Source organism: Capra hircus, chromosome 8, assembly GCF_001704415.2.
Source record: "Capra hircus breed San Clemente chromosome 8, ASM170441v1, whole genome shotgun sequence".
Lineage (NCBI taxonomy): Eukaryota > Metazoa > Chordata > Mammalia > Artiodactyla > Bovidae > Capra > Capra hircus.
The window spans coordinates 103,213,809-103,228,669 of NC_030815.1; the positions used below are offsets into that span (position 1 = coordinate 103,213,809).

At 55.6% G+C, this 14,861-nt stretch overlaps 1 protein-coding gene across 5 annotated transcripts in view; it reads left to right on the plus strand.

Annotated features, from left to right (window-relative positions):
* COL27A1 (collagen type XXVII alpha 1 chain) overlaps positions 1-14,861 on the plus strand; it is a 151,534-nt gene that overhangs the window by 117,099 nt on the left and 19,574 nt on the right. For all 5 annotated transcript variants that reach the window (XR_001918483.1, XM_018052662.1, XM_018052661.1 and 2 more), the window contains 14 exons: positions 660-713; positions 826-933; positions 2,108-2,161; positions 3,106-3,159; positions 7,705-7,761; positions 7,930-7,983; positions 8,733-8,786; positions 9,071-9,124; positions 9,969-10,022; positions 10,105-10,212; positions 10,686-10,793; positions 11,914-12,021; positions 13,750-13,803; positions 14,292-14,354. Coding sequence is in view for 4 of the 5 variants with exons in the window: in XM_018052662.1 (XP_017908151.1) it covers positions 660-713; positions 826-933; positions 2,108-2,161; positions 3,106-3,159; positions 7,705-7,761; positions 7,930-7,983; positions 8,733-8,786; positions 9,071-9,124; positions 9,969-10,022; positions 10,105-10,212; positions 10,686-10,793; positions 11,914-12,021; positions 13,750-13,803; positions 14,292-14,354 (984 nt within the window). In the remaining variant the exon portion in view is untranslated. The remainder of the gene's footprint in view (positions 1-659; positions 714-825; positions 934-2,107; positions 2,162-3,105; positions 3,160-7,704; positions 7,762-7,929; positions 7,984-8,732; positions 8,787-9,070; positions 9,125-9,968; positions 10,023-10,104; positions 10,213-10,685; positions 10,794-11,913; positions 12,022-13,749; positions 13,804-14,291; positions 14,355-14,861) is intronic.

Consider the following 14,861-nt stretch of genomic DNA (forward strand, 5'->3'; position numbering starts at 1 on the left):
GGGCCAGCAGGCTGCCCTGTCCGGGGGGACTCCCGTCTCCCTGGCCCTGGACTGCATTCTTTGTCCCTGACTCACTCCTCCTGCTGATGAGGAATCAGCCATTGCAGTCACCTCAGCCCACTGGCAGATGCCACCAGCTCCTGTAATCATGACTCACAATTGCCCAGACAGGACTGGCTTAGGGAAAGGGGTGTCCCAGAAAGGAAGAATCCGCATTTCATTCTACCTAGCTGGGTGATCTGTGTCCGCGGGGTCTCTGTCTCCCCGAGACTGTTTCTTTAGCTCTAACGTGGGATGAACAATCCCTTTCTCCCAGCCCTGTGGCCAGAATTGCACAAAACATGATACACAGTTCAGATACAGTACCTGGCCCATGACTGAGGCCCTGCTGTATTTAATTACTGGAGGAGCAAAGGGCCTTGAGATTGTCAGGCCCAGGGCTGTCAGCTCTGCGAGGCCAGTACCACCTCTGCCCCTACTTGGCAAAGCTGCAGATCGCAGGAAGTGTGCCAGTGCTCACGGTCATACGGGCATGGAGTGCAGAATCAGTCTGAGCCCAGGCAGTCTGCCTCGAGAGTGAGTGCTCTGCAGATCTGTGGGTCTGCCTCAGTTTCCTCTCATTGCTCATCTTTTTCTCTCTTCCCCTCTTTTCCTTTCAGGGTCCTGAAGGAAAACCAGGGAAGCAAGGCGAGAAGGGCCGGATGGGAGCCAAGGTAGGGACCCCTCCTCCTCCCACCTGAATCAGCCATGCCCCCGCCCCCTAGCTCTCGCCCTCCCCTCCCCTCTGCGGACACCTGGTGATACCCTGTCTCTCCCCCACTGCAGGGTGCCAAGGGCTACCAAGGTCAGCTGGGTGAGATGGGCGTCCCTGGAGACCCCGGACCCCCTGGCACCCCAGGCCCTAAAGGGTCCCGGGGCAGCCTGGGACCAACGGTGAGCACTCTCTGGGTGGCTGGGCTGAGGGTCATGGAGCCGAGGGCAGAGAGGAAAGCACTGCCCGCCCCACTTTGTGTCTGCCCTCCAGACAGATCTTTGGAATCGTGGATCCCTTTGGGGACCTACAGAAGCTCTCGCCCCTCCCCCTGTAAAGTACATACAGCGCAGAATTTCTTGCCATTTGGAGGGAGTCTGGATCTTCGGAAGCCCTTTATAACCCCTGAATGTCAAGTCCTGCTGTCAGGGTGTAGGGACGGGACCAGACCCGTGGGGGTATTTTTATTGGACAGGGACTTTTCCCACCGGAAATAGATTCATGGCGGAGTAGGTGGGATGAAGCTACTGCAGATCCCCGGTAACCCTGAAGGTGGTCCAGCCCGTCGCTGGCCTGCCCTGAAGGAAGGGCCCCTTAAGGGTTTGATCGCTGCGGCAGGAGGAAGACCCCCAGAGGAAGCGAGGGAAGGGGGCAGGCAAGGCTGACGTGGCATCTCTGAGCTGCGGATGAGCGCCGATAAACAGCTGCGCCGGTTCGTGGTATTTGCAAGATGCCGTGGTGTAAATGCTCCCACGGTAGCCGATTTCCAGCTACCAGCATGATGTCACCGAATGCAGACTTGGAGGGGATGTGTGAGAAAGCTCCGTTAGCTGGTAGAGTCGGTCTGTATCCCCAGGGTTTCACATCCACGGGGGGTCCTGGAACTGTTCCCCTGCAGATACTGGCTACCCAGGAATAACAGTGTTTCTGCCACACAGATTCAATCAACAGAAATATCCTCATGAGCATAGATAACAACAAAATGTAGTAAAATAATTAGGAAGGGATGAGTTTGGGATATTTATCATCTGTGTTTTTAATATAATTGATTTATCTGTAAGTTCATATAATTTAACTTTTCATCATGGTTTTGTTTAATAATTGGCTCACAAAATTGGGGAAAATTTAGCAACTGGCTCTCTAAACCACTGGAGCTGGAAGAGGGAAGGGCTGGGGGAGGAGGAGTGCTCCAGAGTGCCGCTTGCTTTCCACCTCGGTCTCCGGACCGGGTTCTGAGCAGAGTGGACGTGCCAGGCTGCTGGGCTGAACTGGGCGGGAGCCTGTGGGAGAGACAGTGTCCACGTTCCTGCTGTGAGAGTCACACTGGGTACCAACGGGGGTCTTCTCCCCTCACAGGGTGCTCCAGGACGGATGGGGGCCCAAGGAGAGCCGGGACTGGCTGGTTACGACGTAAGGAGCTCTCACCTCCCCACTTTCTGGAACTCTGCCCTGCAGGGCTGGACTCAGGTCGCCTCGGCCTCTGCCCCCACCTCCTCCCAGCTGAGGGCCACACAGATTCATGGTCTCCCTTGTCCCCAGGAACACCTGGGTCCACACACCACCAGTGGGCCAGACAGGGCTGGGGTGAACAGACAGAGACCTCCCCTGAATCCCTGGCCTCGCTCAGTCCTTCTTTCCTGTGGTGGGTGCCACACACACCTCGTGTCTGAACTTGCTCTCTGTGGAAGTGGTGGGTCAGAGCCCGTTTTTTCATCCTAATTTGGCAACCCCCCCACCCTTTGGAGGCGGCCAAGCCAAACGCATGTTAGACATCTGGGAGTTGAGGCCTCAGAGAGGCATGTGGCTTGCTCAGAAAGGGAAACTGAGGCTCGGGGAGCCAAAAGAATATGTGTGCAAGGCCCGACAGCTCCTGAAGCTTGACGGTGGGATCCAGTGTCTGAAAGAGAAGCAGCAAGGAGAGGAGGAGAGGCAGAGGGCAAAGGAGAGGGGAGCTGGAGAGTGGGTGCTGGGAGCCCAAGGTTGGGGTCTGCACCTTCAGGCCTCACCCTGGCCTGGGAAAGCCTGCTGAGGCAAGCATTTGCCTCCTGCCTCTGCCCAGGAGGACATACCTAGGGGCTCTGCTGAGATCTGCACCGAGGTCTGCTCCACAGGCTTCAGCCACTCAAGCAAACACCCCTCAGGGGAGTGTCTGGGGCCAACATGGCATGTCCAGGTGGCCATTGCTCAGAGAGGAACTGAGCCTGCTCAGAGTCACACAGCGAGTTGGGACAGAGCCAGGACCTGATCGCTCAGCCCAGAGTGTCTCCATCTTTGAGTTCTTGTCCTTCATCCTCTTTTCCTCCCGACTCCTCCCTCCCCCGTGCTCTCACCTCCTGCCGTCTTACCTCTTGCAGGGACACAAAGGCATCATGGGACCCCTCGGACCTCCTGGACCAAAGGGTGAAAAGGTGGGTGTCTGGTCCTGGGTGGCAACTGCTTTCTCATATCTGGGGCCACTGGGAGCAAGTCCTGGGGCCACTGAAGCTGGGTTAGCGTGGGTTCATGGCAGGCTCACCCCTGTTCACACCCTGTCCAGCCCAGAGGCCACCCTGGCTGTGGCCTTCAGGCAGGACTCATTAGACCTACATTTAGCACAGGTATCTTGGGTGTCGTCTCGGTGCCTGGCACCGGAGCAAAAATGGACACAGCTGCTGCCTTTCTGGGGCTTCTGGCTGAGCAGGGGAAATGGACAGCAGTGACGTGAGGATGCCATCGGTCATTTGTGTGAAGGGGGAGATCACCTGGCGAGAGCCGGGGGAGGGCTTGGGATGGAGAGTGAGAAGCACCAGCATTTCAAGGCCAGGAACCGCCCAGGCAGAGGGAAGGTGTGTCCAGGCCCCACCCCTTGGCTCCAGATTCAACAGAAGGCAGGAAGTGGTAGAAGAAACCTCGCTGATGGCCGCACCCCTCCCCGCTGTGTAGGTGGGGATGTGGATCCCACAGGTCTGAGGGTCACATTCCAAGGCAGCACCAAGCTGGCCCAGGACCCAAGTCTCTGGGTCCTACATTAGCGGAGTCCCTTCCTTCCTTTCTTCCCTCTTCCCCTGATGGCTCAGCAGGAACAGGCTCCTATCAGGCGCCCCCCACCCCACCCCACCGCCCACCATGGTCTCCTTGTTCCCAGCTCCTCAAGCCTCCTTTCTTTTGCCGAGTCAGCTCCCCACTAACTACATCCCGCTGTTGAGTGAATCACTCTGGCCTAGCTTGCCATCCAGCTGGCCCCTTCCTCCTGCTTGGAGAAGAACAGCTCTGCAATCAGAGTGGGCCGCAGGCTCTGACACATCCCACAGGAAGCCGCACAAGCTTCACACAGGACCCCGAGTCCCTCCTCGGCCTTCACGGTCTACCAGGGCTGGTGCAGAAAGGGTTAACACGAAGCCTGAAACAAGAGGGTGCCTTCACTCTGGGCCGTCCACAGTCCCAGAGGCAGTCCCTGTGCCTGCGAGAGCTAGAGCCTAACCCAAATCTGCCCTGAGTCTGCTGGGGCCTTGGGAGGGGCCCCAGCATTCCCCACGCCTTGACTGCCTCATCTGAGAAGTGGGTGGGTACCTTGGGTACGTGAAGCTAAGCAGGACATCACATATATGTCAGCCAGATGCACTTTGTGACTTATACGGTATTATTTTGTGTTCAGTCATTCATCTGCTAACCAACAGGTGTTTATGGATTTATAATCATTATTATAATGATTTAATATTTAGTATGTTCTCATCTCTGAGCTGGGGGCCGTGTAATGATACCCTAAAGAGCTAGCCGACTCATTGGAAAAAAAAACGACAACCTGATGCTAGGAAAGATTGAAGACAGGAGGAGAAGGGGACGACAGAAGATGAGATGGTTGGATGGCATCACTGACTCAGTGGACATGAGTTTGAGCAAACTCCAGGAGATAGTGAAGGACAGGGAAGCCTGGTGTGCTGCAGTCCATGGGCCACAAAGGGTTGGACACAAGTGAGTGACTGAACACCACCACCACCACATGAATGAATAGTCACTGGTCACAGCGGGATGGCACTAGGGAGGGAGGAAGAGCAGGCTCCTGGGGGAGACCCCCAGAGCAGACCTCCCGCTCCAGGATTTCTTCACACTCATCACCATGACGCTGGCACGGAGGTGTCCGGGTCCCACTCGACAGGTGGAGAAACAGAGTCTCCGTGAGACTCCAGGACTAGCTCAGGATCAGTGTCGGGTATGGCAGGACCAGGATTCAGACTGGCTGATGCCAGGCCTTGCTTTTCCAGTCGGAAACAAGACACTTAGATGCACCAGTATGTTGTTCAGCTTGGGGCTTCCCTCTGGGGCGTGTGTCTGTCTTCAAAGGCAGCGGCCCGAGGGACTGGGAGATGGGATAAGACTCTGGGAACAAGGAGAATGGGGGATGGGAGGCTTCGTCTTGGGGTGTAAAAAATGCATCCCCAAACTTCAGCTACAATGTGTGGCGGGTAGGAGAGGGGGATATCTGTATAGCTAGTTTTGGGCCCAGTCATTGCTTTGATTCTTGTGTGACCTTGGCTAAGACCCTTCCTTCCCTGGGTCTCAGTTTCTTCCTCTGTAAAATGGGAGCAATGGTCACAGCAGCATAGGTGTGTTATATGGATTCTATGAAACATGCCTCACGAGGTGCCTGGCACACAGAACCCACTAGGTAAACACTAGGTAAAGCCCCCCAGTCCAGCTCTCTCCCTTCACAGGAAGACGGAGCCTTGGGACAAGGAGCCATAGAGAGTAGTCAGGGAGGAGAGGGAATCCCTGCTTCTTGGGCCAGCCACCACCCCCCTCTTCCTGGCTACAACTGGTTCTAGCCCTCAGGCCTACTCTCCTGCCTTTGGTCTCTGCCCACAGGAGCCACAGGGGCCGCAGGCCAAGGCGTACGGCCGCCAGCCTGGGACAGGCTCCAGCCCCCGGGACTGTCCCCTCTCTCCTGCCTCTCAGACCTCCCCTCAGTCCCTGCCAGCAGCCAGGGGGCTTGGAGGTACCCTGGCTTGAGCCGCCTGCCCAGCATATCCCCCCATGGGAGATGACACTAGCTGTCTGGGGCTAGATCATGCTGAGCCCTCAGGCTCTGCCTACACCTTCCTTGTAGCTGGCATGTGGCTTCCAGCCACCCGTCCTGCGGGTGGACCAGGGCCCGGGGTGACCTGCCATGGCCCAAGGACCTCGGCTCTAAACTGTTCCTCCCCCAGGCTCTCTGACCACCCCCGTGCCACCCATCCTCCCAGCTGTTATCATTATCAACAACAATTTTTGCAGAGCCTCTCCTCTGTGTGCTGAGAGCTTACCATACCTCTGCTTCCTGGCTCATCAGAGCAGCGCTATGAAACATGACAGTCTCATTTTGCAGATGAGAAACTGTCTTATGAGCGAGACCCGCAAGTGGGTGACTGCTGAGTGCCTCCTAGGGAGGCTCAGGGCCTTCCCTGGAGCTCCGATCAAGAGTTGGAGGCTCATCCTAAAGCAGGTCCTCCGCCCACCTTCTCCCAGCAAGGGTCGGAGAAAGGGGCTCTTCCGTTGAGGGCTGAATGGCTAAGCAGCTCACACCACCTCTTTGTGCCTCAGTGTCCTCATCTGTAAACTGGGAGAATCAGTTCAGTTCAGTTCAGTCGCTCAGTCGTGTCCGACTCTGCGACCCCATGAATTGCAGCACGCCAGGCCTCCCTGTCCATCACCATCTCCCGGAGTTCACTCAGACTCATGTCCATCGAGTCAGTGATGCCATCCAGCCATCTCATCCTCTGTCGTCCCCTTCTCCTCCTGCCCCTAATCCCTCTCAGCATCAGAGTCTTTTCCAATGAGTCAAGAAGTACTAGAGTTTCAGCTTTAGCATCATTTCTTCCAAAGAAATCCTAGGGTTGATCTCCTTCAGAATGGACTGGTTGGATCTCCTTGCAGTCCAAGGGACTCTCAAGATACTGGGAGAATAATATCACCTATTTTGTGAGGCTGTTGGCAGAATTCAGCTTTCCCAGGTGGCGCTAATGGTAAAGCACCTGCCTGCCAATACAGGAGACATAAGAAACATGGGTTTGATCCCTGAGCTGGAAAGATCCCCTGGAGGAAGGCATGGCAACCTACTCCAGTATTCCTACCTGGAGAATCCCACAGACAGGGGAGGCTGGTGGGCTGCAGCTCATAGCGTTCAAAGTGTTCTACACAACTGAAGGGACTTGGCACACACACAACGCTGGGAGGATTCATCGAGCGTCTGCGTGCAGCTGTGGCGGTCGGTGATCACGCTTGCCAGCTGTTGGAGTTGTTGTCACTGCCTGCTGAGCGCTGTGCAGGGAATTCTGCCTCACTTCATGGAAGCCCCACCACCTTCCATGGGTATCAACATTGTCCCCTTCACTGCCCCACTACCCCCCATTTCGCAGCTGAGAAAAAGCTCTGAGACTGGAAGGGCCCTATTGAAGGCCTGGGCAGCTGGTCCCCTACAGAGCCGGGTGTAACCAAGTCTACCTTGGCTGACGGCTTGAGAGTGTCGGCCTCGGGGTATCCAGTCTGAAAATAAAACTGACAGTCACTTAGTCGTGTCTGACTCTTTGCAACTGCGTGGACCGTAGCCCGCCAGGCTCCTCTGTCCATGGAATTCTCCAGGCAAGAATACTGGAGTGGGTAGCCATTCCCTTTTGCAGGGATTTTCCCAAGCCAGGGGTCGAACCTGGGTTTCCTGCATTGCAGGTGGATTCTTTACTGTCTGAACCACTGGGGAAGCCCCCAGGGAAGTCCAGCCTAGGGTAAAGAACAGTGTCCTGTGTTCCAAATTCCTGCTTCCATGCCTGGGTCTGCCTTGGACCCCATGTCTTCCCTTCCCTCTTGGCCTCAGTCTTTCTGTCTGTAACCCTAAGTAGACTGAGTTCTTCATCTCTGATGAAGTCCCTTTTGGCTTCAGTGTGGAGTGTCTGGAATTCCCCAGGAGCAGGGAGTTTGTCTTAATGCTGGTTTTGCCTCCACAGGGGGAGCAGGGCGAGGACGGCAAGGCTGAGGGGCCCCCCGGACCACCTGGAGATCGGGTAAGGGCCCCCACCATCCATCCTCTGGACCGCTGCCAGGGCGGAGCCCCAAGCCCCAACTGTGTGGGGAGCAGGGGGGAGGCTGCTGCGAGCTCCGCCGAGGGCGTGGCCCGGGAGGCCCAGGTCTGGCACCCCCTGCGGTCTTCTATTGCTGTCCTTTTCATTTAGGGCCCCGTGGGTGATCGAGGAGACCGTGGCGAACCAGGGGACCCTGGATACCCTGTAAGTATGCAGAGCTCCTGCAAGCATCGCAAGCATTGTAAGAGGGCGTTCCTTGGCCTCTGTTTCATGCAACCTGGAATTAGAACAGCCTTCACCAGGAAACGGGCCCGTCCTTCCACCACTAGTGCCCAGGTTTTAAGCATCCCCAAGGGCTCATCCACCATCCCCAAGGGCTCAGGGCTCAATTCATACTGAAAGGGGAGATCTTTCCTGAGGGAGGGAGAGGATGGGCGGGGGAGGGAGACCCTTCCCCTCCAGGACCCTCAGTATCCAGTGCTCCCAGCAGAAGCAATGAGGATGACCCACTGAACGAGCACCCAGCCCCACCCCCCACCCCCACCCCATCCCCGCCCAGGCTCTTCATCCTTGATGGCGGGAGTCCTTTCTTTTATTCATGGTCAATTGTGTCCTACTCTTTGTAATCCCCACGGACTGTAGCCCTCCAAGGCTCCTCTGTCCATGGAATTCTCCAGGCGAGAACACTGGAGTGAGTTGCCATCTCCTCCTCCAGGGGATCTTCCCGACCCAGGGATCGAACCCAAGCGTCTTCTGTCTCCCACACCGGCTGGTGGATTCTTTCCCAACTGTGCCACCGCCCATTTTGCAGATGAATAAGCTGAGACTTGGGGGGACAGTGACCCATGGCTAGGAAGAACAAGGGCTTCCTTGGGGTCCTCCAGGCTAGAAGTTGCCCTGGCCCCCACTCCCTCCAGGATGAGCCCCTTCACCTGTCTCTGCTTGACTTCCAGGGACAGGAGGGTGTACAAGGCCTCCGTGGAAATCCAGGCCAGCAGGGCCAACCCGTGAGTGGTGCTTCCTGTCCCATCCCCCTCCTGCCCTGAGAGGGGGGCTGGTGGAGGAACAGTGGGGGAATTAAAGATCTGGTCTCTTTAAAGCTTAAAGAGACCCGCCCTGTGGGAGGGCCTAGGACAGCCCATTCTGGTTTCTCCTGCCCTGACCCTGGGGGCACCCCCAGAGCCTGCACCCCCAAACCCCTCCCCACCCCTCCCCCTCCAGGCGGAGACTGGCCACCCTCCCCGGGAGAGAATCCTGGGGCTGCCTTGCGTCATCTCACCTTGGTTTGCAGGGGCATCCGGGACCCCGGGGACGGCCGGGCCCCAAAGGATCGAAAGGGGAAGAGGTAAGAGGCCCGGATGCTCACGGGGAAGGTAGACCCTGGGAAGGGAAAGACCGGCCTAAGCACATAGCACATGGGAGGCAGCACTGGGGTACGATGAGAAAGAGAGGGGATCACGGGGCGCTGCAGGGTGCGGTCCGGCCAGGATTCCTTCAGCCTGAGGGACAGGAGATGACCAGTCCCAATCATAGCGCCTCTGGGAGGGGGACCACCTGTTCAGTCAGCTAGCAGGATTTGAACCCCAGCCGGTCAAGATCCAAAGCCGGCCTCCCTTTCCACCACAATGCACTGCAGAAAGAAAACTGGGAGAAGTGAAGTGAGAGTGTGCAGAGGAAGACAGGGAGCGTGACACTCATGGAGGAATTCGGAGGCAGTGGAGGGGGAATTTCCTGCCTTCACCCAGGCCTCCTGGATTGGCCTCCACTGAGGCTGGGCCAGGGCTGTCTCAATGCCCTCAACTTCCTCTCAGGGGTGCACACACACACTCCTTCCTTCTGCTTGCACACACACTCCTCACCCTTCCGGGATACCCACATCCCTGGGGATCACACGGACCTGCCAGCCATGGGGCTCAGCTCCCACCAGGAAGTTGCCAATGCCTGGAGCCTCTGCCACAGGGCTCCCAGTGAAGGGCCAGGGCCCAGAGCAGGGTCAGGGACCATACCTGGCAGGTCCCAAGGCTGGCCTTGACCCTGGGCTTCCGGGTGGGGGTGCCTGGGCCCATTGGCAGATGCAGATGCCGAGGTAGAGGGGCAGGGCCGAGCCACAGAGGGATCTCCCTTCCGGAGCCCCTCGGGTTCTGCGCCTCCTCCAGGAAGCGTCCATCATGTGCCCCTTGATTTTTCAGGGACCAAAGGGAAAGCAGGGCAAGGCTGGGGCGCCAGGACGGAGGGGGATCCAGGTGAGTGGCTCGCAGCTTTTCGCTCACCCACCCCACCCCCTGCCCTCCCCAAGGCCCTCACCAGCTTCTTGTTTACCCCCAGGGCCTGCAGGGGCTCCCAGGGCCTCGGGGCGTGGTGGGGAGACAGGGCCCCGAGGGTGTTGCTGGACCAGATGGGTTTCCTGGCCGCGACGGTCAAGCAGGACAGCAGGTAAGCTGGACTGGGGGTTAACAGAGGGTGTCTCCATTCGAGATGAGGTGTGCATGTGGTGGGATGTGGGGTGCCATAGGCCATGGGCCAGGAGGAGCAGGTTTGGGAACTTGGATGGGCAGAACCAGCGTATCTGGAAGTTTCCTGCATGGCCAGTGGCTTCATTCTGTGGTACCTGGATGATGGCCTATCTCACTGTCTCTCCTCCATGCCAGCACCCAAAGGGACAACCCCTGTCCAGGGCAGAGAGCTTCTGGTTTTTAAAAGATCCTTCATCTCCCCAGCCACGAATCCTCAAGTCTTGGACCAAGTCCCACTGGTCCAGCCATTCTCACACACAGCCTCCATCCCCGAGTCTGACCTCGACCCCCACCAGGCTTCTCCCACGCTGGTGGATTTTGAAGTCACCCTGCCTCCTTGGCTGCCTGTTTCCTGAAACATGAAAAATCCTCCTTTGCCCTCTTTCTTCACAGGGGGAGCAAGGAGATGACGGGGACCCTGGGCCCATGGGCCCTGCTGGGAAGAGAGGAGATCCAGGTGTGGCTGGCTTGCCTGGAGCACAGGGGCCCCCAGGATTCAAGGTCAGACACTTTTTAATACTCTTATCTGCCCTCCACCCTTTCCGCCTTGGTACTGACCACAGTGACCCTGACTGCGGTGCTGACATGGGCACCCATGTCCCAGGGACCGTGTGAAAAAGGGAGTCTACTTCCTCAGGGGTCCCTCCCCAAGCTTGAACCTGGCTTGCTGCTGCTGCTAAGTCGCTTCAGTCGTGTCCGACTCTGTGCGACCCCATAGATGACAGCCCACCAGGCTCGCCCATCCCTGGGATTCTCCAGGCAAGAACACTGGAGTGGGTTGCCATTTCCTTCTCCAGTGCATGAAAGTGAAAAGTGAAAGTGAAGTCACTCAGTCGTGCCCGACTCTTAGCAACCCCATGGACTGCAGCCTTCCAGGCTCCTCCGTCCATGGGATTTTCCAGGCAAGAGTACTGGAGTGGGGTGCCATTGCCTTCTCCTGGCTTAAAGGATAGTTAATCCCGGGAGCTATAATACTGCCCCCTACCAGGCCTTTGAGGGTGTCAACTGTTTGTTGAGTTGTCCGTGGGCGCCCTCTTGTGGGCCTTTGTGGAGCAATGACTGTTGCTAACTGCTGGGACCCTCCAAGGCATCTTTTAAGCAAGTTTCCTTGATTGGTGGGGGAGGCAGTCATGAAGCTGTCTGAGCCCAGGGTTAGACATTGAAGGGAAGATTGAGATGAATGAATGAGGAAGGGCTCTCACCCTCTCTGAGCACAAAGTTTAGGTGGAGAAAGGTTGTAACCCTCTTTAAAGACAGAGGGCAGAGGGGAAAGGTGGCCTTGGCCCATGGAAGATTTAAATGAAGCAAGAAGGGGAGGTGACTAGGCAAGCATGAGTGGAGCTAGGGACTGTCTGGCCTGTTGGGAAGAAACGGTGAAGAGAGGTGTGTGAGAGAGTTGTCAGGAAGTGGGCTCTTGAATGCCAGAACAAGAAAAGACTTTCATCTCAAAGAGGCTGAAGTTTGAGCAGCCTCCCCCACCCCCAGGCCTACACCTGTTGCCCCAGCAACCAGAGATGTTAACTGACCCGGTGGAATCGCTGTTCTGTTTCTCCAGCTGCCCTCCCCATCTCCTAGAGCCGTTTTCTCCCTTTGACTGGTCATCTTGGTGTGTTTCTTTAAGGGTGAAAGTGGGTTACCTGGGCAGATGGGACCCCCTGGCAAGCGAGGGACAGAAGGCGGCATGGGGCTTCCTGGGAACCAGGGGGAGCCTGGATCCAAAGGCCAGCCGGTGAGTGAGCCCCAGGGAACACACATGTTCACACACATGCACACACAGACCCACCAGCCACCTTCCTGCACTGCAAAAAGCACAGAGCAACACTCTGCATGGGCACGAGATACCACTCTGCCTCCCCTGAGTCAGGGATGAGGGGATGGAAAAAAGCTGAGAAATGAGATATGAGTGGTCCCTTAAGAATGAGGAGAGGCCATCCCAACCAGAACCTTAAATAGCCTGAAGTAACCTTGAATCTGGATTTCCCAGGTGGCGCTAGTGGTAAAGAACCCACGTGCCCGTGCAAGAGACTGTAAGAAACATGGGTTTAACCCCTGGGTCGGGAAGATCCCCTGGAGGAGGGCATGGCAACCCACTCCAGTATTCTTGCCTAGAGAATCCTGTGGACAGAGGAGCCTGGAGGGCTTCAGTCCATAGGGCCACAAAGAGTCAGACACAACTGAAGCGACTTAGCACACACACAGCCTTGTATCTATTCGAGAAATTACATCTACAGTTTGAAAACTTCCCACAAAAGTTCAGATGACTTCACTGGTAAATTCTAGTCTTTGTGTATGGAAGAAAAATACCAATTCTGCATACACTCGTCCATAAAATTGAAGGGGAGGGATACTTCCAAACACATGCCGTGAGGTTAGCATTACCCTGATGTCTATGCTAGACAAAGATTACAAGAAAAGAAAACTACGGACCAATATACCTCAGAAGTATAGATACAAAAGTTCTCAATACTGTGTTAGAAAAATCAGTCAAAGAACACATTACAAGAATAGTATGTCAAGATCAAGTGAGATCTGAAGCTTCCCCGGTGGTCCAGTGGCTAAGACGCCATGCTCCCAGTGCAGGGGGCCTGGGTTCAATCCCTGGTCAGAGAACTAGATTCCATGTGCACACCAAGAGTTCACATGCCACAGCCACAGATCCTGCACGCTGCAAATAAAAATAAAATGGAATCCCACATGCTGCAGGTAAGAACCAACACAGTCAGATAAAGAAATGTATTTTTTTAAAAAAGAAGATCAAGTGAATCAGGAACAAAAAGATCAGGAATGCAAGGATAGTATAACATCTGAAAATAAATCAATATAATTCACCATATTAACAAGCTAAAATTTGTTGTTCAGTCACTCAGTCGTGTCTAACTCTTTGCGACCCCATGGACTGCAGCACACCAGGCTTCCCTGTCCATCACCATCTCCCAGAGTCTGCTCAAACTCATGTCCATTGAGTCGGTGATGCCATCCAACCATCTCATCCTCTCTTGTCCCCTTCTCCTCCTGCCCGCAATCTTCCCCAGACTAAAATAGAAGATCCAATTAATCATTTCAGTAGATGCAAGAAAAGCAATTGATAGACTCCAACTCCATTTCTGATAAAAATTCTCAACAAACTTGGTATAGAAAAAACTTCCTCAACTTGATAAAGGACAGTCATGAAAAATCTATAGTTAATATTCTAGTTCCTAGTGAATGATTAAATTATTTCTCCCCAAGAGCAGAAATAAGTCAGATACCTGTTCACACCACTTCTGTTCAACATTGTATTGGCATTTCTCGCCACTGCTGTCGGGCATCGTGTTTGTGAGCCATTCACACTCGTTTGATCGCCTCGAGGTGGAGTGGCTGATATCCCTTCAAGGAGGGAGGCCCGGGGGTCCTGCCAGACTGGCCAGGCACCTTGTCTTGGCCTCACTTGCCCTGTCTCATCCTGTTCTCCCCATAGGGTGATTCTGGCGAGATGGGATTCCCAGGAATGGCTGGCCTCTTCGGACCTAAGGTTCAGTTCTCTATTCCTCTTGGGGTCCTGTCCATCCACCTGCTTGTTCACTTATTCATTCAACAAATATTTTTGGGGCATTTGCAGTGGGGGCTGGAACACGGCCAGAATCTAGCATGAACACCCTTGGCTCCTAGCCTCATGTTCCAGCAGACCTTGGTTCTAAGCCCAGCTCCGCAGTTTATCTGCTCTGTGCCTGAGCAAGTTACTTGGTCTCTCCAGGCCTCAGTTTTCTTATCTATAACATGGGCACAGTAGCAGCAAAGAGTTGTTACAATGAAGATTAGACCTACACCATTTAGCGCCGAGCCAGCATGCTGCCTGCTGCTTACTAGTTGTGGACATTTGTTCCTCTTTCTGGAGCCTCTCAGGGAAGGCATCTCTTGACTGGGAGGGCAAAGGTTGGGCAGACCCCAGGGGTGGTGGAGCTGCTGGAGCCCTCATCCAGCGGCCGCCCAGACAGAGCAGCCCTTTTCCGCCTCCCGCAGGGCCCCCCAGGAGACATTGGTTTCAAAGGCATCCAGGGCCCTCGGGGGCCTCCTGGCTCAGTGGTGAGTCCTCCCCGGTCTGTCCCAGCACAGTCAGTCACCCAGGGCTGGCCAGCCATCAGCTGGGTGACGTCACCCTTCCTGTTCCTTCAGTCTTGAGCCTTCTCTGCCCACTGTCTCCCCACCTGTTTCTACACCTTTTCTTAACATTTATTTTTTAACTGGAGGATAATTGCTTTACAATGTTGTATTCGTTTCTGTGTATGACGTGAATCGGCCATAAGCATACATATGTCCCCGCCCTCTCATACCTCCCTCCCACCCCCTACCCTGCTTCCACACTTTTGCTCGTGATGTTCCTGCCAGTTGGGAACCGTCTTTCCCGCTTTCATCTGCTCCCGTCCCCCACCAACGGCCAAACGCTACTCACATCGCTTGGGCTCAGCAGACGCACGGCCTGGTCCCACCTGGAGAGGTCTCCCTTCCACCTCCTGGGGGGCTTCAGGCTGCCTCCTACCCTCCTGTCCCAGTGACTCTGTTCCCCAGGCACTGGGACAAGGACACACAAGC